Consider the following 23345-nt stretch of genomic DNA (forward strand, 5'->3'; position numbering starts at 1 on the left):
AAAGTGATCCAAAGGAGCACCTGCACCCCAATGTTTATAGCAGCAATGTCCACAATAGCCAAACTGTGGAAAGAGCCAAGATGTCCTTCAACAGATGAATGGATAAAAAAAATGTGGTATATATAATGGAATATTACTCAGCCATCAAAAAAATGAAATTTTACCATTTGCAACTATGTGAATGGAACTAGAGGGTATTATGTTAAGCTGGATAAGTCAATCAGAGAAAGACAATAATTGTATCATTTCACTTGTATGTGGAATTTAAGAAACAAAGCAGAGGATCATAGGAGAAGGGAGGGAAAAATAAAATAAGATGAAATCAGAGAGGAAGACAAACCATAAGAGGCTCTTAACTATAGGAAACAGAAGTGCCTGGGTGGCTCAGTGGGTTAAGCATCTGCCTTCAGCTCAGGTCATGGTTCCAGGGTCCCATCGAGATCCCTGCTCATTGGGGAGTCTGCTTCTCCCTCTCCCTCTGCCCCTCTCCCCTGCTTGTGCTCTCTCTCACTTGCTCTCTCTCTCTCTAAATAAATAAAATCTTTAAAAAAAAATTTGGAGGGGTGCCTGGGTGGCTCAGTCATTGAGCGTCTGCCTTCGGCTCAGGTCATGATCTCAGGGTCCTGGGATTGAGCCCTGCATCGGGCTCCCTACTCAGCAGGAAGCCTGCTTCCCCCTCTCCCACTCCCCCTGCTTGTGTTCCCTCTCTCGCTGTGTCTCTGTCAAATAAATATATAAATAAAATCTTTAAAAAAAAATTTTTTTTTGGAAATTAACTGAGGGTTCCTGGAGGTGAGGGGGGGGAGGGGGGAGGGGAGAGGGGTAACTGGGTGATGGGCATTAAGGAGGGCACCTGATGTAATGAGCACTGGGTGTTATATACAGATTAATCACTGAACTCTCCCTCTGAAACTAATAATACATTTTATGTTAATTAATTGAATTTCAATTTAAAAAATAGGAGGCACTGTTCTGTACAAAATAATCCTCTTGCAAAACTGAAATTTTGTACCCTTTAACAAAAGTTTCAGTATTTTATTTCATGAGGAAGGGGATGCAGCATGAAGATAAATACTACGATTCTCTTTCATCATCCTGAAATTTACCAATACTCAAATGGCAGTAAATGTATGCCTATCAGCAGCAATTATTTTATTTTCAGTGAGTCAAACACTGCTCATCTTCATCCCCAGTCCCATGTCTAGGGTTTCCATAAAAATACTATTTTCATATCTGGCGAAATTTGATGGCAATAAGGACAGAGCATTACTGTAGAATTCAGGAAATTTCAGAGATTTTTCCTTTGCTTATGTATACATTAAGGGTTTTTTTCATTAAACTTTTGAGTAATGAGTTGAGGGATGAACATTAAACAGATCATCTTGTGATAACCATCTCATGCTAGCCACAGGATGACTACAACAGAGTCACAACATCATGGGCACTTCTCAATCTGTAGCCTTCTTTTGGAACACAGTCTACATACAGAGGGGAAAGAGAGATGAGGAAGGAGAATTTCTGGAACTCTCAGAATCCCGTTCATACACATTTAAGATATATATATCTACTTTGAAAACAGAAGTATTAAAAGAGTGACAACTTTTCAGAACTTTAAGTGTAAGGCACAGTTCTGCCTCCTGGGTTTGGAGGTCTTCAAGAAGATATATGGCAGACATAATTCCCATTATTTCTCTAGGTGCTGAGGTGTCTGAACGATTATCTTTGAAGTTGCCAGAGAATGTAGTAGAAGACTCTGCCCGAGCCTCCATCTCAGTATTGGGTAAGCTCCAGCCCTAGTGACTTATTCTACTATATTAATAGTTTTTACCATATTTCTTTTCCATAAATACTCAAAATCACAACTATAATATTAACTTGATTCTTACCTCCTTCTTTGGGCTTGTATACTGCTCCCAATCATACTTCTGTCCCTGGACAACTCACCCTTCCTAAAAATCTTCATTTTTCGATCTTCCTAAAATTATTCATTTCTTCCTAATGATTCGGACAGATTAAAATCTATAAGCTTTCTGATGTCCCATCTCTCCCATTCCCTAGGAGACATACTGGGCTCTGCCATGCAAAACACACAAAATCTCCTCCGAATGCCCTATGGCTGTGGAGAACAGAATATGGTCCTCTTTGCTCCCAACATCTATGTTCTCAGTTATCTAAATAAAACACACCAACTGACTCCAGAAGTCATGTCCAAGGCCATTGGCTACCTCAATACTGGTGAGTGATTAAATGAGTGAAGACTTCACGGTGTTATTTTAACAATAGATTGGATTTCCCAATAGGTTGAGTTACTTAGCAATTCTATTTTATGTTAGCATAGCATAGAATCATAGTTACTGTGATAAAAATGACAGTTAATTTTATGGTTATTATCCAGTGTCCAACCTCTAATAAATGCTTAGAATGCAGAACCTTGTAACATATGACAGCAAAATTTAAGAAATATCGCAAGAGAAACCAAGGCATTTTAGTAATTTCTCTGGCCACAACATATACAATCTGTCATATTGTTTCATGAACCTTCCATTTCAGGTTACCAGAGACAGCTAAACTACAAACACCATGATGGCTCCTATAGCACCTTTGGGGAGAAATATGGCAATAATGAGGGCAATACCTGGTAAGGAATAGACAGTTTTTCGAGGTCCTATTTTTGTACTAGCTCTTTTACATATATTATCACAATTATAGTCACAGTAACCTTATCAGATATGTATTATTAAACCTATAGTTGGTTATACTCAACAAATATACCAAGGGTAGCAAGGTAACAAATAGAAAAGCTGACATTCAAATACACATATTTTAGATTTGTCCCCCAAATTCATCCTGTTAATAATAACCAGGGTATTCTTTCTAAAATAGCTAGTTTTTTGAGAGAGAGAGCGCACACGAGCAGGGGAAGGGGCAGAGGGAGAGAGAGAATCTTAAGCAGGCTCCTTGCTCAGCACAGAGCCTGACGTGGGGCTCAATCTCATGACTTGAGCCAAAAATCAAGAGTCGGACATTTAATTTCAGGTGCTTAACTGACTGAGCCACCCATATGCCAAGAAATAGCTATTTTTTTAAAAGGTTATTTTTTTTCTAGAATAGTTCCCATAGCCATGAGTTTTTTAATATATGGCAAGTGAACATATCATCTAACTTCTAGATAAACCATGTTAACTTCAGCTTTTTTTTTAACTTCAGTTTTTAATATGTTTTTAGATCATACTCATCTTGACTGTGAATAAATAGGAAGAAAGAAATGAGGAGGACCCAGTGACATGCAACATTGTTTTAAAATCCCTAAAGCATGGGGCACCTGGGTGGCTCAGTCAGTTAAGCACCTGACTCTTGATCTCAGCTCAGGTCTTGATCTCAGGGTCACAAGTTCAAGCCCTGTGTTGGGCTCCATGGTGGGTGTGGAGCCTACTTAAAAAAAAAAAAATGAATAAATAAAATCCCTAAGGCAAAGCAAAGCAGTTTGAAGTTATTCAGTCTTCTAAGTGAGAAGATTCTGCCATCTACAGAAGGAAATCTCTAAAGAGAAGAAAGCCTTACTCAAGTAAGTAAAAACAAGTAATATCAGAAGTACTTCGACTCTCTGTAGCAATGAGAAAATGAGCCAGCAAGGAAATACTAGATCTAGCAGATTAATCAAGCAGTCTAAAGGCAATGGGCATTCTAAATACACAGGAATACCTGTCAGGTGACTCACGTCAATGTAAACAACATCATAAAAAGCCTTTACTGTGCCACAGTTATAAAACGATTGTAACAACATAAATATCATCATCCCCTCCCCCGCTGCTCAGGCTCACCGCCTTTGTACTGAAGACTTTTGCCCAGGCTCGAACGTATATCTTCATTGATGAAGCACACATCACCCAAGCCCTCATCTGGCTCTCCCAAAAGCAGAAGGACAACGGCTGCTTCAGGAGTTCCGGGTCTCTGCTCAACAATGCCATTAAGGTGAGGTGTTCTTGGAGCTAGTTTTGGTTTTTGTTTTGTTTTTTTAATAAGATTTTATTTATGGGCGTCTGGGTGGCTCAGTTGGTCAAGCGACTGCCTTCAGCTCAGGTCATGATCCTCAGCAGGGGGTCTGCTTCTCCTTCTGATCCCCTTCCCTCTCGTGCTCTCTGTCTCTCATTCTCTCTCTCTCAAATAAATAAATAAAATCTCAAAAAAAATAAGATTTTATTTATATATTTGAGAAAGAAAGCGAGAATGCACAAGCAGGGGGAGCAGCAGAGGGAGAGGGAGAAGCAGGCTCCCTGCCGTCCCCTGAGCAAGGAGCCCAAAGCGGAACTCGATCCCAGGACTCTGGAATCATGACCTGAGCTAAAGGCAGACACTTAACCGACTGAGCCACCCAGGGGCCCTCAGAGTTAGTTTTGATTTGTCCATTTATGATGTCTACAAGGATGAGAGGAAGTAATAATGTAGGAATTAGCAAAGGTAACTAGCTAACTAACTAAATAAATAAATAAATAAAACCTAGATCGTACCAAGAAAGAGGGGACGGAACTTAGGTTGATTGTGATAATTGGCCCCATGGGGATGAATAGGAGTGAGGGTAAATTCCATGACACAGCAGAAGGCAGAGAGCTAAGGGAGCGCTTTCTCCAAAGTTAAATTACTCATGTCTCTCTCTGTGACTCACAATTACAGGGCGGAGTGGAAGACGAAGTGACCCTCTCTGCTTATGTCACCATTGCCCTTCTGGAGATTCCTCTCCCCGCCACTGTGGGTACCACCTCATCTCCCTGCTGAGGCATAGTTCTGGAGGCAAATGAAATCGTTGCCCTGCCGTCAGAACCATCACCCTACTAAAAGTCAAGTGTCAGCTTTCCTTTTATGCCATGATGGCGCTTCCCAGATCAACAGAAAATTGGGTCAACCCGCTAAGAAAGATTTACACTGTCCCAGTGACGCCCCGAAGCTATTTCTCCCCTAGAGACCTCCTGCTACTGCCATATACACACCCAAAATGAATTCTAAAAACATGGCCCGCGTTCCTGCCTTATGAATGTAATAATAACATAAAGATCCTATTCTCTCTTTCCACAAGAATGAGAATAGATGGACACATGCAGTTGAAAAATGATCTGTGCTTGCCTGGGAATGCTAGCATCCCTGGTCACATAGCTTGGTTCCCGTCTTGTCTCCCTCCCCAGCACCCCGTTGTCCGCAATGCCCTGTTCTGCCTGGAGTTAGCCTGGAAGTCAGCAAAGGAAGGAGCCCATGGAAAGCATGTCTACACCAAGGCACTGTTGGCCTATGCTTTTGCCCTGGCAGGTAACCAGGACAAGAGGATAGAGACGCTCAACTTACTTCATGAGGAAGCTGTGAAGGAAGGTGAGAGCACATCTGAGATCTTCTCCTATCCCCCATTCTCTGTACCAAGAACTGTACTGCAGAACCCCCACACCTACATCCCGTGATCCCTTTCCCCTCTCTTCTCTTGTCTATATCACTATCCAGTCTGAGATTTCTTTAGCAAGTCACACATCAAAAGATAAGAGGAAGTATACTGTAGTAGTGAGAAGCTCAGCCTCTGGAGACTAGCTCCAAAGCATTTCACATATGAGGCCTTGGCCAAGTCACTTACCTTGTCTGTGCTTCAGTTCCTTCATCAGTAAAATGGGGATAATAATAGTATTTACCTCATAGGGTTGTGTCAATATTAAATGAATTAATACAAGCAAAGCACTTAGTAGACTATATGGTACATAGTAAGTGCTATAAAAGTATTACCTATTATGATTACAATAGCCATTCTTTATATATACCCAATCCTTACTTGGTGCATCATATCATCTTAAACATAAGAAAGGACTGGAGAGGGGCGCCTGGGTGGCTCAGATGGTTAAGCGTCTGCCTTCGGCTCAGGTCATGATCCCAGGGTTCTGGGATCGAGTCCCGCATCAGGCTCCCTGCTTGGCAGGGAGCCTGCTTCTCTCTCTCTCTCTATGTCTCTCATGAATAAATAAATAAAATCTTTAAAAAAAAAAAAAAAGAAAGAAAGAAAGAAAGGACTGGAGGAAATAACCCTACGAATAAATTCTGGTATTTTATGCTCATATCACAAGTCTGATAATGTTGATAAATCTATTCATATTCACACAATATTCCTATGTATACAGTGGTCTATATGAGGGGTCAAAGAAATAGAAAATAAAAACGCAAATAATATTTTATCCCCTAAAATATATTCTACCTTTCTCCTTTGACCGTGCCATCAATTGCTTATCCTTAAAATGTATTGGGAATATTTCAGATATACAAAAATACATAAAGAATAATTAGCAAACCACTATATACTTTCCTCCCAGCTTAAGAAATACAAAATTACCAGGCAGGAAAAATTCCACTCCAAAAATATCACTCCCACCTCCAAAGGTAACCATTATCCTGAATTTGTCATTACAATTTCCGTGGGTTTCTTTATTTTTTCCTGCATACTTATTTCTAAACAATATTGAGAATTTTTACGTGTTCTTCATCTTCGGATAGACAGTATCACACTTTTGAGTATGTCTGCATCTTGTTTTCTTGCCTGTTTGTCGGCCTTTTGTTTTTTGCATTCAACCTTGTGCTAATGGAGTCCCCTATATGAGTGCCTGTGGCTCTAGTTCATTATTTTCACTGCCACATAATATATTGCAATGCACACGTAGGTCATAATTTATATTAAGGAGTCTCTCCTCATGGATCTTTTCTTGTGTCTTATTTGTGACTATTGCAAACCATGCTGCAGTGAACCCTCATATACATGCCTCCTTGTACCCGTGTGTGAGTTTCTCTCAGTTACACTTCAGGAAGTGAATTGCTGATTAATAAGCTAGACACATCTTCCCCCTTGCTGGATATTCCCAAATGGCTCTCCAAAGAGCAGTTTCCTTCCCACAGCAGTGTAAATCAGTACCCATTATTTCACACTCTTGTCAGCCTTTGCTATTTAAAGGCTTATGTATTTTTTCTGGCCTCATGAGTATGAACTCCACTATCTCACGTCATCTGTGATCCTCACAAGAAACCTCTATAGAAAAATTTATAGAAAATTTAACAAAGCCCAGATAAGGTCTGGATAACATCAGAAAGAGGAAATCCCCACAGTCGGTAAGCGAACTTGCTCTTGCTCTTTTTCCCCGACAACCCAACGATGGCAACCATTTGAAAACTTCCATGGCCGTGGGCTTCTGACGCCAGCAACGTCATCTGCCTTCGGCTCGCCGAAACAAACCAAGTTCAGGTTTACACAGAAGGAAAAGTATCTAGATAAGGTTCAAGAGAATAGAATGGGAATGTACTCCTTACTTCAGCTCTGGCTTAGGTACTTTCACCTTAAATTAAATAAGAATATGTAGTCACTCATAAATCTTTTTCTCATCTCCAGATAGTTCCATCCATTGGGAGAGACCTCAGAAACCCAGGGCACCAGTGGGGCATTTTTACCAACCCCCAGCTCCCTCAGCTGAGGTGGAAATGACATCCTATGTGCTCCTGGCTTACCTCACGGCCCAGCCTGCCCCGACCTCAAAGGAGCTGACTTCCGCCTCGCGCATTGTGGAGTGGATCACAAAGCAACAGAATTCCCAGGGGGGCTTCTCCTCCACCCAGGTCTGTGTTTCCCAGAACTTTTCACTTCACCTTTAGGTATCAAAAGTTTTGAACAAGCTATAAAGACACGCAAGAAGAAAAACTGAAGTTGAGAATAACTTGGAATGAGGAAAATATTACTAGTATTCAGGGATAGTGAGAAATAAGGAAAAATGAAAGTCAAAGAGGGCTAAAAAGAAAATACCTGCAATCTTGGGACCCCATCCTTGTTATCATCACAGCCCCCTCCTCCCGATAAAAACTCTACCTCTCTAAAGAAATGGGACCCGGTATGCAATGGCCACAGCAGAATGAATAAAAAAAAAAAAAATCTACCTTCTGGAATCTTCTGGAAGTTCTAAGAGTGCCTTTCCTAGGAATGCTACTCAAAACCCAATAATCTGTCCTTGCAAATCTCTCCATTCGTAGGTCCCCTTTAACTGACTTATTTTAAAGCTAACAATTTTATGGTTCCACTATTCACCTCTTATTATACAAACATCTGTTCACCAGGAGCATGAAAAATTTTCTTTACTGTGCCAACATCCTGAGCCTAACTATGTAATCTTATATCTTAAAAATTCATCAATATGTACAGAGCAGGACATTTCATCTTCAGAGAAGTTAGAGGTTAGCCCACAGGCTAAACCTAAAAGAGAAAGAGAATGTGACAAAATGGCATCCCATCTTTTTTCATTGTATTTAATTTCTTACTTTTCCATATGAATGGAAAAAACTGAACACTTTTATTAAAACAGTGATTCTTTCTTAGAAATCTATTATTTAAAGACTGTCATTCAAGTTCAGTGCTAATGAGAATGGAGAATATGACGTGTGGGGGTGGGAGGAATCCAGACTTCCAATAAAAAAGGGAGACCCAGGACGCAAGGTGGCTCAGTCAGTTGGACGGCTGCCTTCGGCTCAGGTCATGATCCCAGGTTCCTGGGATGGAGCCCCGCATCGGGCTCCTTGCTCAGTGGGGAGCCTGCTTCTCCCTCTCCCACTCCCCTGCTTGTGCTCTCTCTCCCTCTGACAAATAAATAAAATAAAATAAAATCTTTTTTTAAAAAAAAAAGGAGAGAGAGCCAAAAAATGTCAATAAATCAAGAAAAGAATTATAATTAAGCATGACCTTCATCATGGCTGCAAACGACCTTGGGCTTTCTCAGGGCACTGACCTCAGCAGCAGAGCAGAGTTTAATCTGGGGTGAGAGCCAGACTGAACTTTGGTTGAGCAGTGGCAGGAATGACCACAGTTATCAAGTAAGACCTCTTAGGCAAATAGCCAAAGCAAATAAATGATTCCCATTCATGGATATTTTCCACATTCCATATCCCACGATTATTTATAGATAGAAAAAGGTCGGTTTTCTGAGAAATAAAATAAGCTTCTTTTTTTTTTAAAGATTTTATTTATTTATTCGTGAGAGACAGAGAGAGAGGCAGAGGGAGAAACAGGCTCCCCACCATCCCCCGAGCAGGGAGCCCGACTCAGGACTCGATCCCAGGACCCCAGGATCATGACCTGAGCAGAAGGCAGATGCTTAACTGACTGAATCATCCAGGCGCCCCGTAAAATAAGCTTCTAAAGCAGATATGTGAATGTTATGGTTCTATCTAAGGCTTATAATCAATCTTGAAATTAGAACTCCAATATTTTAGCGAGCGAAGCAGGAAAAAAGGAAATCAAAGCCCCAGTTGTGGCAGCTGACATGGGCCTTTGGGCCCTGGGGAGGTTACCAGGCCTACGCAGGTTCTCTCGCTCGTCTCTTCCAGGACACAGTGGTGGCTCTCCAGGCCCTGTCCAGATATGGAGCAGCCACCTTCACCAGGACTAGGAAGCCCGCACAGGTGGCCGTCCAATATTCAGGGACACTTGTCACAAAATTCCAAGTGGACGACGACAACCGCCTGTTACTACAGCAGACCTCATTGCCGAAGGTGCCCGAGGAATACACCATGACAGTTACAGGAGAAGGGTGTGTCTACCTCCAGGTGAGACTCTCGGGCCCCGTCGGGGCAGAGGGTCCACGTTAGCCGTTCCCGCGGAAAACCCCTAACTCAGCAACGGAGAGGGCAAATCAGAGAACCAGTGGAGGAAGTTGGGAGGAGAAGGGAGAAACACAGATTTTTGTCTTTGTTGTTTTACAGACATCCTTGAGATACAATATTCTGCCAGAAAAGGCAGAGTTCCCATTTGCTTTGGAGGTACAGACTCTGCCCCAAACTTGTGACAGACCCAAAGCCCACACCAGCTTCCACATCTCACTGAATGTCAGGTAAGACCTCTGACTGAATCATCTAATTCTGGGCATAACAACCAGTCCTTTTACTGGAACTCCTCATTAAGCTGAGTAGTGTGTCGGTTAATGTTTGCACTACATTTATTGAAAAAGCAGTGTGTCTGTCCTCATCCTCATATTATAGAATGTCTCCGTGGTGGGGTACCTATACATTGTACAACTCCTGCCTCCAGGATCTATGATTGTCAAACCTCATTATTTAAAGGTTAATTCCCGGGTGGGGTGGGAGGGATGGGGTGACTGGGTGATAGACACTGGGGAGGGTATGTGCTCTGGTAAGTGCTGTGAATTGTGCAAGACTGTTGAATCTCAGATCTGTACCTCTGAAACAAATAATGCAAAATATGTTAAGAAAAAAAAAGAAGAAGAAGAAGAAGGTAGCAGGAGGGGAAGAATGAAGGGGGGGAAATCGGAGGGGTAGACGAACCATGAGAGACAATGGACTCTGAGAAACAAACTGAGGGTTCTAAAGGGGAGGGGGGTGGGAGGATGGGTTAGCCTGGTGGTGGGTATTGAGGAGGGCACATTCTGCATGGAGCACTGGGTGTTATGCACAAACAATGAATCATGGAACACTACATCTAAAACTAATGATGTAATGTATGGGGATTAACATAAGAATAAAAAAAAATTAATTCCCCTCAATAATAGCTAAAGAAAGAACGTTAGCCCTTGCCTCTGGCCTGAATTCCTGATTTAACTCTAATGTCATTGAGTAATTCTCTGATTTCATTCTCTTGTAATGAAAGTCTCTATCATCCTTGCTCTCTCCAGGGCAGAGATGAAGAATTCCTGAAAAGCATGAAAAGAAGGAAGTAGTGACTCTCTAGTTAGGATTCCTACTGGCAATAAATAAATCTCAGATTATATACAAAATAATCAATTTGGGGGAAAAAATAGATATATATGCAGCAGTATTCAAATGGCTCCAGGGCTTACAAAAAATGTATCTGTCCACAAGAATATTCTAACCTGGGTGGGGATACTATACAGGAAAAAAAGTTAAAGTATGTGTAAAAATAACTGGCAGAGATTAGAGGTCTCAGACCAAGCTATGCATCAGGTGCTTTCTTAAACTGCACAACCTCGAGTCCACACACATGAAGTCCCAATTCATCCGGTCTAGGGTACAACCTGGTCTTTGTGGCTTTACCAAATTCCCTGGAGATTCTAATGCACCACCGTCTTCCACTTGGGTAGGATATTTAGGAAGACTTCCATGTACCTTTGAGGGCTGGGAGGGTTTGCTCTGGGCATAGGAAAAGAGAATATTTAATAACACAGAAAACCCTTATTCCTTTCTTCCCTGAATCTTCAGTTACACCGGGAGTCGTCCCACCTCTAACATGGTGATTATTGATGTGAAGATGGTATCCGGCTTCATTCCCCTGAAACCAACAGTGAAAATGGTAGGTCTAGTATATGTCCAGGAAGCCCTATTTTATTTAGTGTTTTAGGTATCTCTAGACTAAGAAAATATTAAAATATTTTAAATCACTTCTATCAAAGACTAATATTTTCTCCAAAGTCAGAAATATAATTTAACATGCTTGTATACGGGTTTTTTGGTGTGTGTTTTTTCCTTCGCTAAACTTTGTTTTAATGGGTCTCAAAATTCTGTGACAGATTTTTGGTCAAGTTGTTCCCACTAAAAAGTACTTATTTCAAAAACTAATTAGTTAAAACACACACGCATATACACAAACGAATGGTCCACAAAACATTCTCTCTTCCCTCTGAAGGTTTTCCGAGGCATTTTTATCATTAACCAGTCTTCCTTTTAAACTTAAATGGCCAACTGAAACAAACAGTTCTGTGATCATTCTTCCACAACTGGTTAAGACTGGGGTGGCCGGTATTAGGGATAATATTCATTTAGCCTCTTGAGGTTTCTGGGCAGACGTGGTAACCTTGCCAGCTCCAGCAGCCTTTTCGTCCACTGCTTTGATACACCCACGGGGACTGTTTCATGTTACAAACAGCTCTCTTCTAGGAGCCACATCTACTAAAAGAAGAATGTCAGCAAGTTCCTTCTTTCATGGAGCTTAGACTCTTAAGAACATAAAGCTTAGGGGCGCCTGGCTGGCTCAGTAGGAAGAGCATGAGACTCTTGATCTCAGGGTCATGAGCTTGAGCCCCACATTGGATGTAGAAATTACCTAACTAATAAGACTTAAAAAAAAAAAAGAAGATAAAGTTTATGCACCAGTGGAAAAAAATATGAAAGTGACCTGTAGACATGAACTATAATTATTACAGAAGTTCAGAGAAAAATAAGATTGCTATAAGTTAAAGCAAGCAAAAAAGTAAAAAAAAAAAAAAAACTCTCTTTCATGAAGGAATAGAATATACATTGAACATCAAAATATGGACAATTCCCAAATTTAGGATACTTATTTCACTTTTCTTCAGATATATCAACTTTACACATAGGTCATGTGTCATACTAATACCAAACCCTGCATCCAAATTATCTCTCATTTTTAATTTAAAAACATTATCATCGGGCGCCTGGGTGGCTCAGATGGTTAAGCATCTGCCTTCGGCTCAGGTCCTGATCCCAGGGTCCTGGGATCGAGTCCCACATCAGGCTCCCTGCTCGGAAGGGGGCCTGCTTCTTCGTCTCCCTCTGCTGCTCCCCCTGCTTGTGCTCTTTCGTTCTCTCTGTCAAATAAATAAATAAAATCTTAAAAAAAATAAAATAAAAAAATAATAAAAACATTATCATCTTCACTTACAAAAATCACTTGAAGAAACTTTACCCTCAGGCTTAATTTGGTAATAAAAATTCTTCATTTCTCTGGTTTTCCCAGAGGCTTCATCTGTTTATTAACATTTGTGATGTATTAATTTTCTTCAGCTTGAAAGATCTAACCATGTGAGCCGAACAGAAGTCAGCAACAACCATGTTTTGATTTATCTGGATAAGGTGAGAGCCCTGCCAATCTAGTTGCAAAAAATGTATAGATAATAATCTCTCTAAGGGAGCTATACGAATCCTATCCTAAGGGAAGTGAATGGAGGCATTTTGGAGACATTGGCTCCATGGCAAAAATTTGAGCATTCTAATATTAATTCCAGTAAATATTCTCTTCTCCTTTATTCGCATTTCATGCGAGACTATGGGAAGAAATGGCTTATTATAATACTGGGATATGAATACTTCTTGGACCTCATAAGCAAAAAATTCTCTGCACAATGTGTTTGTGTCCATAAGTTATTTTGAAGATATCGAGTAATGTAAGGAAGAAACCATTGGTTTCTTCTTCCTTACATTATTACATCAACATCAACATAATAATTGATGTTATATATTATATATTATATATATCTCAATATATCAATTATATAATTCACATCTCAATTATTATATCAACAGTATAAAAGAGGAAAATACTGTCCATTTCAGCAAGGATGTACCATAAAATGATAAGATCAGTCAACCAATAAACCAATCTCATTTTATAGTTATGTGTTCTAACATAATTTATTCATTCATATATTAATGGACATTATATTTTACAAGTTTTGTGAAATTTTAAGGCTGTAATGATAGACCTTTTATATGACTTTTTAAGTCAACACAGTATTTCTACAAGACAGAGAAGTAAAACTATGCCAAATCTCTTGATGTGTAAAAATGAACATCACCATTCAACCAACAAAATCATATTTCACCCCCTATAAACAGAGCCCATGTACCAGTATTGATAGGAGTATATGAATTGTTCGGGTTATTTAAGAAAAATTTAAGGATGTTTTCATTCACTCTGGAAGCTTTCTGTACAACTTAAGGACACTGTTAGTTGATAAAAAGGTTTTTCCCTCCAAAAGTAGATGAATAATTAAACTCATCCAAAGAAGAGAGAAGAAAGCTTGTAATTCCCTTTTGCTTTCTAGGTGACAAATCAGACACTCAGCTTGTCCTTCATGGTTTTGCAAGATGTCCCAGTGAGAGAATTGAAGCCCGCCATAGTGAAAGTCTATGATTACTATGAGACAGGTGAGTGTGAACAACTTTGACTTAGAAATTAAATTTCTGATCACAAAAATTTAGACCTGAGAAATGTGTGGGGGCAACTTATTACACTGTTCTTTCATTTTTGTCTCCATCAAGTCTGATTCTTCTCTGTCTTCTATACCTACATTGTAGAAACTACCTATCGTATAAATCCATCAACTACTAATACAGACCACCTGTAGGATATTTAGTTCCCTTTTCTTCAGATAAGACAACATGAGACTTTAAATAAGTATAACATTTGAACTGTCTTTCAGAAGTTTAGGGGAAAGAAATATACTATATTTGAAGAGTTAACATTATAAAACAGCAAGCAATGCATCAAGTGGATAATGCTGATGTTTCTGATACAATTCTTCCCGTAATAAAAGTTTTTTTAACTGACCTGTATCCCATAAATGTTTGCTCTCCCTCTCACTTCACGTAATGGTTTTGCTTTTATTCAGATGAGTTTGCAATTGCTGAGTACAATGCTCCTTGCAGCAAAGGTAAGTAATGCACACTCCTTCCAAATGCAGTCAGACCCCCTTGGCTTGTCTCTTAACATCTCCTCCATAAAATTCTGGCTAACTATTTTTCATAGACATCGTCTTGCTCACAGTGCAATTTATAATAGAAAAATGAATTTACTGGGAAAGGACCACTGATGGTCAAACTTCAGATAGTTCATAGGATTATTTATTGGATACTTAGAAGTAGTAAATCTCATTTCCCACTCTACTAATCAAGCTTCCTTAGACAGTATGCTACCCAGATCTGAGAGATGGACTATTCACTGCTCAGGAAGCCCGAGTCTATCTTGATTCTCTCTTCTTTGCACTATCACAGATCATGGAAACGCTTAAAGTCCACGACCATGAAAACTGCTTTGCTGGGGTCCCTGTTCCTCAGACTGAGGTCTCTGTGGAAAAAAAGAACTTTTGTATCTTTGAGGATTTGAAATAAACCTTTTTTTCTGGCCCGTCTTTATCACTGTTTCTTCATTCATTCAATAAACATTTATTAAATTTCCATATAATTCCCAATAGAATCCTGAGACTAAAAATTCATAGCGATCAAGGGTTGAGAGAATTCAGAAAATGAGAAATATTACAGCGATATTGGTCTGAGTAGGCTTCATTAGGGGTTGCAGGGAAAGTATTGGATTATGTACTAGGAGAATGGGAAGGGTGTTTGGTTACAGGAATACCCTAAGAAAAAGCCAGAGTGCATTTTAGGAAAAAACAAGGCTGTCTCGAGTAGAAAAGAATTTCCACATTAAAGGGAAATAATGAAATACAACGTTGGATAGGTTACACTGGGAGGCAGCATAATTAGCTGGAACTTCACCTCAACTGGGGTTATGTGTCCTCAGAACCAAATCTGCCATTTGACTGATACGAGTGATTAGTCAATTAACTGTGGGTCTCAGATTCAATAAAGGATGACAAATGGAAAATGCTGAAGGGGTGACACATTAGAAGCGAGCTCTCTTAGGGGCGCCTGGGTGGCTCAGTCAGTTGAGTGTTGGACTCTTGATTTCGGCTCAGGTCATCATCTTGGGGTCATGGGATCAAGCCCCATAACTGGGCATGGAGCCTGCTTGGGATTCTCTGTCCCTCTGTCCCTCCCCCCAACTTTCTTTCTCAAAAAATGTGATCTCTCTTAGAAGAGAGAGACTCAAAAGCCCACATAGGAGTGTTATAGTGGAGTATTTTTTTTCCCAGAACTTCAAGCCAGGATCAAAGGATAAGTGTAAACTTAAGGAGGAATTCAGAAGCAGAAATCAGTGTCCCCACAATACTCAGTCTCTACATTTTCTTTGTTCTAAGTATTGAAATCATTTACTGTATGTATCGAGGGGCAGAAACCTCAGGAGTTCAAAGAGATCTCTGGAGTTGTCCTAGGAGTCCATGTCTTCATTTGGGTTAGCTTGACTGAAGCTTGGATGGTATCAGCTAAGAACTCTAAAGGACCTTGAAGTTCAAGTGTTCTTAGCTCTATCCCTGGACTGGGCAAAAGTAGAAGATAAAAGCTATCACTGAATTCCACACAGTCAAGCATCCCCCACCCCAACCCTACTTGAATCCCAGATCACTTGCAAAGCTGCAATTGCACTACAGAGTCCCCACACAGAAAAACTCACAGGGATGATGAAGCACAAGATTGCTTCAGCACAAACTCGAGAACCAGGGCCAAGCTAAAAATCCTTCCAAAAACACAGGGAAGAAATGATTATCCTAACGGTGACATGGTCGGGGACCAGGTTTCCCTCTTCCAAGAATCATCTTCCACATTTTACGTAATTTCAGTGTGATGTGGTGGGAAAAGCACGTGTTTTCAAAGATGTGGAAAATGGAATGGACTCAAAATTCGACTCTGCTACTTAGCACCTGTGGAATCTTACCCAGCACTTTAACTCCTCTCTAAACTCAATTTTTTCACCTGTAAAGAAGGAGAATGTTATCACCTTCCACAAGTGTGTGTGAAGATGAAAAAACAAAGGGCCTGCACCTTGCGGGCCTCACTGGACCCAGCAGTGCTGACTGGAGCCAGTGGCCACCTCGGTTCCATCTGTGAAATGGGAAGAGAAACAGACAACTCTCCCAGGAGACAGCTGTGAAGAGTGTGCTGAATCTAGTTCTTGACATGCAGAAACACTCAATAACTAAATGGTAGCCATTTATTAAATGATCTTTTATTTTTTTAAAAGATTTTATTTATGGGGCGCCTGGGTCTGCCTTCAGCTCGGGTCATGATCCCAGGGTCCTGGGATCGAGCCCCACATCGGGCTCCTGGCTCAGCGAGGAGCCTGCTTCTCCCTCTCCCTCTGCCTCTCTCCCTGCTCATGCTTTCTCTCTCTCTCTCTCTGTATCTCTGTGTCTCAAATGAATAAATAAAATCTTAAAAAAAAAAGATTTTATTTATTTATTTGAAAGAGAGAGAGAGAGTGCAAGCGAGAGCACAAGCAGCAAGGAGAGGGAGAAGCAGGCTCCCCGTGAGCAGGGAGCCCAACGTGGGGCTCGATCCCAGGACCCCGGGATCATGACCTGAGCCGAAGGCAGATGCCCAACCTACTGAGGCACCCAGGCGCCCCTACTAAATGATCTTTTAAAGCCTGCCAGTAATAACATGATCTGTTCAAGGGAAATCTGTCCAGAGGTGGGGAAGCTCAAGGTTGTTTCTGAACAATAATAACAATGCACTGGAGAGCAATTAACCACAAAAAAGCAAATCTAAAAATGGTAAGTCTACCATTTAAAAAATTACATTTTGAAGTCCAATCGTTTTTTCCAATTTCCTGAGTACAGAGTTGGTAGAAATCTGAGACTTTAAAAATATATTGGAAAAAGCAAGTAATTGGGTTAATGCCCTTATATTCACTCTGCTGGCAGAGAAGGGAGTGGGGAGATGATAGGGCAGGAGGAGGGGGCATCGGGCCTGAGCCTGGGGGGCTCCTGCAATGGTTTCTAAAATATGACACCAAAGACACAGGCAATAAAAGAAAAAATAAGTAGGGCACCTGGGTGGCTCAGTTGGTTAGGCGACTGCCTTCGGCTCAGGTCATGATCCTGGAGTCCCGGGATCGAGTCCCGCATCGGGCTCCCTGCTCGGCGGGGAGTCTGCTTCTCCCTCTGACCCTCCTCCCTCTCATGCTCTCTGTCTCTCATTCTCTCTCTTGCAAATAAATAAAATCTTTAAAAAAAAAAAGAAAAGAAAAAAGAAGTAAACTGAACTTCGTTAAAATGAGAAACTTTGTGTATCAAAGGACACTGTCAAAAAGAGTGAAAAACAACCTGCACAGTGGGAGAAAATATATGCAAATCACATATCTGATAGGGGTGTGACATCCAGAATATATAGAGAACTGTAAGTCAACAACAAAAACAGAAACAACCCAGTTTAAAAATGTCAAAGCACTTGAATAGGGATTTCTCCAAAGAAGATATAAAAATGGCAAATACGTACATGAAAGATGCTCAACACCATGAGTCATCCAGGAAATGAAAATCAAAACTACAATGGGATACCTCTTCATGCCCAGTAGGATGAGTAATAAAAAAAAAGGAAAATAACAATTGTTGCTCAGGATGTAGAGAAATGATAACCCTTGTTCCTGAGAATGTAAAATCCACAGCCACTATGAAAACGCTTAGTGGTTCCTCAAAAGATTAAACACCAAATTACCATATGATTCAACAACTCCACTCCTAGGGATATACCCCAAAGATTTGAAAACAGGAGCTCAAACAGAAACTTGTACCCCATTGTTCATAGCAGCATTATTCACAATAAGGTAGAAATCAAGTGGCCATCAACAGATGAATGGATAAACAAAATGTGGTATATACTTGGGCTGGAACATTACTCATCCATAAAAAGAATGAAGTTCTTTTTTTTTTTTTAAGATTTTATTTATTTATTTGACAGAGAGAGGCACAGAGAGAGAGGGAACACAAGCAGGGGGAGTGGGAGAGGGAGAAGCAGACTTCCCTCCAAGCAGGGAGCCCGATGTGGGGCTCGATCCCAGGACCCTGGGATCATGACCTGAGCCGAAGGCAGACGCTTCACGACTGAGACACCCAAGGGCCCCAAAAGAATGAAGTTCTGATACTTGCTACAACTGGATGAAACTTGAAAACATTATGCTGTGAAGTAAGCCAGACACGAAAGGACAAACACTGTCTGATTCCACTTGTATGAAGTTATCTAGAATAGGCAAATTCATAGAGACAAAAGGTAGATTAGAGGCCCCCGGAGACAGGTGGAAGACGGAGGGTGGGGGTGGGTTATGCTTAGTGAGTACTTAAGAATAATGAAAAGGCTTCAGAACCCATGGTGATGGTTGCACAATACTGCATATAGAATTAATGCCACTGAATTGTATGTGTAAATAATGGTTAAAATGGCAGATTTTATCTTAATATTTTTTACCACAATTTTCGAAAAGCAAAAAAATAAAAACAACAGTTTGGATATTGAAATGGCTAAATAAAACGTAGTATTGTGCAATATAACACTATAGAACACCTAAAAAGAATTAACTGGCTCTTTATACATATCAACATGGCACATGAAACCAAACAACTGGGAGAACAAAGCAAATTTCAGACTGATTATATGCAGAATGATACATTTATAGAGAAAAAACACACAGCAGTAGTTTATCTTTTCTTTTGGGATACATAGATGTATGTAAAATAGTGTTGTTGTTTTTTTTAATTCTAAATATCTCTGGGGAGTATGGAAGACAGCAAATGGAGGGTAGCCACAGAGCACTTTCCCTTCACCTGTAATCATCTTTTTCTTTTTTTTTTTTGTTTGATTTCTTTTTTTTTTAATTTTTTTTATTCTTATGTTAATCCCCATACATTACATCATTAGTTTTTGATGTAGTGTTCCATGATTCATTGTTTGTGCATAACACCCAGTGCTCCATGCAGAACGTGCCCTCCTCAATACCCATCACCAGGCTAAGCCATCCTCCCACCCTCCTCCCCTCTATATCCCCCAGTTTGTTTTTCAGAGTCCATCGTCTCTCCTGGTTCATCTACCCCTCCGATTTCCCCCGCTTCATTCTTCCCCTCCCGCTACCTTCTTCTTCTTCTTCTTCTTTTTTTTCTTAACATATATTGCATTATTTGTTTCAGAGGTACAGATCTGAGATTCAACAGTCTTGCACAATTCACAGCACTTACCAGAGCACTTACGCTCCCCAGTGTCTATCACCCAGTCACCCCATCCCTCCCACCCCACCCCCCACTCCAGCAACCCTCAGTTTGTTTCCTGCAATTAAGATCATCTTTTTCTTTTAAGTATGCGTTAGTATATTACTTCTATGCTTTTAAAAGAATGGAGGGGCGCCTGGGTGGCTCAGTTGGTTAAGCGACTGCCTTCGGCTCAGGTCATGATCCTGGAGTCCCAGAATCAAGTCCCGCATCGGGCTCCCTGCTCGGCAGGAAGCCTGCTTCTCCCTCTGACCCTCCCCCCTCTCATGTGCTCTCTCTCCCTCTCTCATTCTATCTCAAATAAATAAATAAAATCTTTAAAAAAAAAAAAAAAAGAATGGAAAGAAAACTTTCTGGAGAGAGACTAAATAAATTAACAGTGGATACTTCTATAAAGGAAAATAGGAGAATAGGGACTGATGAATGGAAGCCTTTCTATTTTTTCCCTTTAATCTTCTGCATTTTTACCCAGTGTGTATTCATATGTTACTTTTGTCATTTTGTAAATGCTGAGTTGCTTCACCACGTTATAAGCAAATATTTAAGGGCTGAGACATTGTTATTACTACACATGTGAAATGTGATTATGAATTTATCTATGATTTTTTATTAGAACATTCATAAACTCTTCTTCCATTAGATGAAATTCTTAATTCTTTACACATAAATGGCAAATTTTACCCAGCTGGGGCAAGGAAGGAGAGAATTCAGCAAAATCAATGGAGAGTTTATGTGATCCTTTAGACAAAAAGATAAATACAATTTATTTGCATTTAAAATGTCCAATGAGTCAGTCTGTTTAATGTGCCTTACAACTCAGTAAAAGGGATAAAACAATAATAAAGCCTGGGTTTGGATTCCAGGCATTGTCTGTTTTTGTTTTTAGCCCTCTATAAGTGACCCAATGCTTATGGACTATCACAATAGATGTCTTTCATGCATCCTTTTAAAAAAAAAATGCAAGATGGCAGAGATATTAAAACTCCCATAATCAGTAATTTTGCAAGGGACTAAGTGAACCATTATCTTCACTGGACAATAGGCTTGGGTCATTTTGGGAATAACATTAAAGTAGCAAGATCTTAATGTTCAGAGGTTGACATGATTACCTAAGTATTTTATTTTTTTATCACTTTTAGAAATGAATGAAATTGCCTAAATTATCAAATTCATTTTAAAAATAAACGAATTACGACCTGATGAATAACAATGGTCTGAAAAACGTTTATTAGGTTTTTCACATTGTGTATTCTGATTCGCTTCCAATTAAAAACAAGTACAAAGAGTTAACGTCATAGCAAAGTTGGGCTTGCATCCCGAGAAGAAAAAGTTGGCCATGTCCAGTTACTGGGCTTTTTGTATTTGAAAGCGCTTAATATTTAATCAGAAGAAATGTCCTTCAGCCACTGTGGACTCAGGCAAAGTGCAGCTAATGTACTCTTGTGTAATTTATTCCAGCAGAGTTCAAATACAAGACCGAGACTCACAGGATGCAAGAAGACAAGAGATTTAATCCAGCCACACAGTAATTGTTATGGGAAACAAACATTTCATGCAGTTAACTTGTGACATCTAACCTCATAATCCCCATTTGTGTCCAGTCTCAAATGTTCCTGCTTTCTGTTTCATGTTAATCAATCACGCATTCATTCAACAGTTATTCATTGAGCAACTACAATAGGAAATAACACAGACAAAAATCTCCACCTTCAGAGGGTTTATATTCTAGAGGGTGGCGAAAGATTTAAAATATATATATACTATATATATATAAACTAGAAATTTAAATTACTGGTAAGAGACGTTTCCTGCTATGGGGTGGGGGGGCGGGAGGAAGATGGAAGTAGGGGTGGGGCGTGGCTACAGCTCTGCGTAGAGGCTATGGAAAGACCTGTGTAAGAAGCAGTGTTATGAGGGGCGCCTGGGTGGCTCAGTTGGTTAAGTGACTGCCTTCGGCTCAGGTCATGATCCTGGAATCCCAGGATCGAGTCCTGCATCGGGCTCCCTGCTCAGCAGGGAGTCTGCTTCTCCCTCTCCTGCTCTCCCCCCTCTTGTGCTCTGTCTCTAAAATAAATAAATAAAATCTTAAAAAAAAAAAAAAAGAAGAAGCAGTGTTATAAGGGGAGACTTGTGAAAGATGAAAAAATAATGCATATTTTCCTGTCTCTGGTTCCTCATCTTTCTTGTTCTTGATCTCTCTTCCTTCTTTCCTTCCACCTTTTCTCTCTAGGTGAAGAGTGAGAATCCCCAGTAATGGGATGAAGTAAGTATTCCAAAGCTGTAGTCAGCATCAAAGTTACAGTGGCTCTCTTTTCCCACAGAATTTTTACAAAGATTATCTAATGTCTATATTCTCTAGAGGTTGGTAAATTCCTTCCCTATGCTTCCCTAGCAGACTTGCAACTAGTCCCCTTCTCACCCCTTGGGAACAGTGATATTAAGCAACTATTATTATAAGGAAGGGAGGGAGAAAGAGAGGAGCTCTAACAGATGTTGCTTACCTCATGCTCTGCACTGTGATAAGCACATTACATGGCTTTCCTTGGCACGTTCACAGTGACCCCACGAGTGGATGGTATTATTATTTGCATTTCAAGGTTGAGAAAGTGAGGCTTAGAGATGCCAAGTAAATGGAGAAGCCAGGATTTGATGATGACATTCTCAATCATTACGCTAATCTTGCACTTTTGAATGTGCTTTCCAGTGAATGTGCTTCTCTTCTCATGAAATACCAGCTATCACTTAATACCCCAACATTAGAGTTGATATTAGTTTATGTTATTTCTCCTCCCCAGGAACATTTTCAAAGTCTCTGCAAAAACGAAGAATCCCTATCATCTAAAAGGAAAATGCTAATGCACTTCCCAACCAGTACATTAACGTGCTGCAAAAAGAATCTAAGTGTCTCCCAAATATTGATCCCCTCAGCCCTCAAAACACTCACCTTTACCTGCACTAAATGCCTTTGACTTACTACTATCCTGAGCAAATATTCTCACTTTCCATGTGTGCCGTGATGTGGGAAAGTTTGGGGAACACTATTCTAATGAAGAAACTGCAGGCGATGACATGTCGTTGGTAATAGGCTCTGAATCTTCCCAGTGTCCACAAACTGGGAGAACTGAAAATCTCTCATCAGGACTTTATAAGCCAGTGGTTCTCAACGGAGGAGAGAGGAGACATCTTTGGTTGTCACAACTGGGAAAATGCTACTGACATCTACTGGGTAAAGACAGGGATGCTGCCAAGCACGCTACCGTCACTGCACAGCCCCCAGAATAAACACTTATCTGACCCCAAATATCAACAGCGCTGAGGTTGAGAGACTCTGTTCTAAGATGAGGAGGTGGGTTCTGACTATAGGGTGGATTTCCATTCCCTGGGCCCTTTACTACCAGCATCTGCTGGGACACCACTTCAGGCCACTACTGAGAGCAATGACCCCTTTCAGGGAATTCTTGCCAAATTCCACACACTCTGCTTGGAAGTCTTGGGGTGGGACATTCTGTTTGCACAGAGCACTCTCATAAATAAATTCCTGTGAATCGGGGGAGTTTCTGAGACCAGGCAGAGTGCAAGGAGGGAGACACCATATTGTCTGATCTCCGGCACCATGGGGACAGGGAGATATGCTCTGTCATGTCTAGTTCTAATTCTTCTTGCCTTCAGTGCATGGAAGACCATGAGTACCTCCCATGGTCCTATTTTATA

General features: G+C 40.5%; 1 protein-coding gene across 2 annotated transcripts in view; it reads left to right on the top strand.

Moving 5' to 3' along the window:
• The window catches only part of LOC118025690 (alpha-2-macroglobulin-like), a 49951-nt gene that overhangs the window by 25279 nt on the left and 1327 nt on the right, over positions 1–23345 (top strand). Inside the window, exons 23-36 of one of the 2 annotated variants that reach the window (XM_035028262.1) lie at positions 1697–1780; positions 2059–2235; positions 2551–2638; positions 3816–3972; positions 4672–4746; positions 5178–5358; positions 7400–7623; positions 9379–9597; positions 9754–9881; positions 11224–11314; positions 12766–12834; positions 13806–13908; positions 14373–14414; positions 21865–21897. In XM_035028262.1, coding sequence (XP_034884153.1) covers positions 1697–1780; positions 2059–2235; positions 2551–2638; positions 3816–3972; positions 4672–4746; positions 5178–5358; positions 7400–7623; positions 9379–9597; positions 9754–9881; positions 11224–11314; positions 12766–12834; positions 13806–13908; positions 14373–14414; positions 21865–21875 — 1649 coding nt within the window. In that variant the 3' untranslated portion in view covers positions 21876–21897. Of the gene's footprint in view, positions 1–1696; positions 1781–2058; positions 2236–2550; positions 2639–3815; positions 3973–4671; positions 4747–5177; positions 5359–7399; positions 7624–9378; positions 9598–9753; positions 9882–11223; positions 11315–12765; positions 12835–13805; positions 13909–14372; positions 14415–14754; positions 14888–21864; positions 21898–23345 lie in introns of those variants that run through there. The other variant, XM_035028261.1, reaches the window with a different exon arrangement.

This window comes from Mirounga leonina, unplaced genomic scaffold (genome assembly GCF_011800145.1).
Source record: "Mirounga leonina isolate KUSES-001 unplaced genomic scaffold, KU_Mleo_1.0 Mir_201, whole genome shotgun sequence".
NCBI lineage: Eukaryota > Metazoa > Chordata > Mammalia > Carnivora > Phocidae > Mirounga > Mirounga leonina.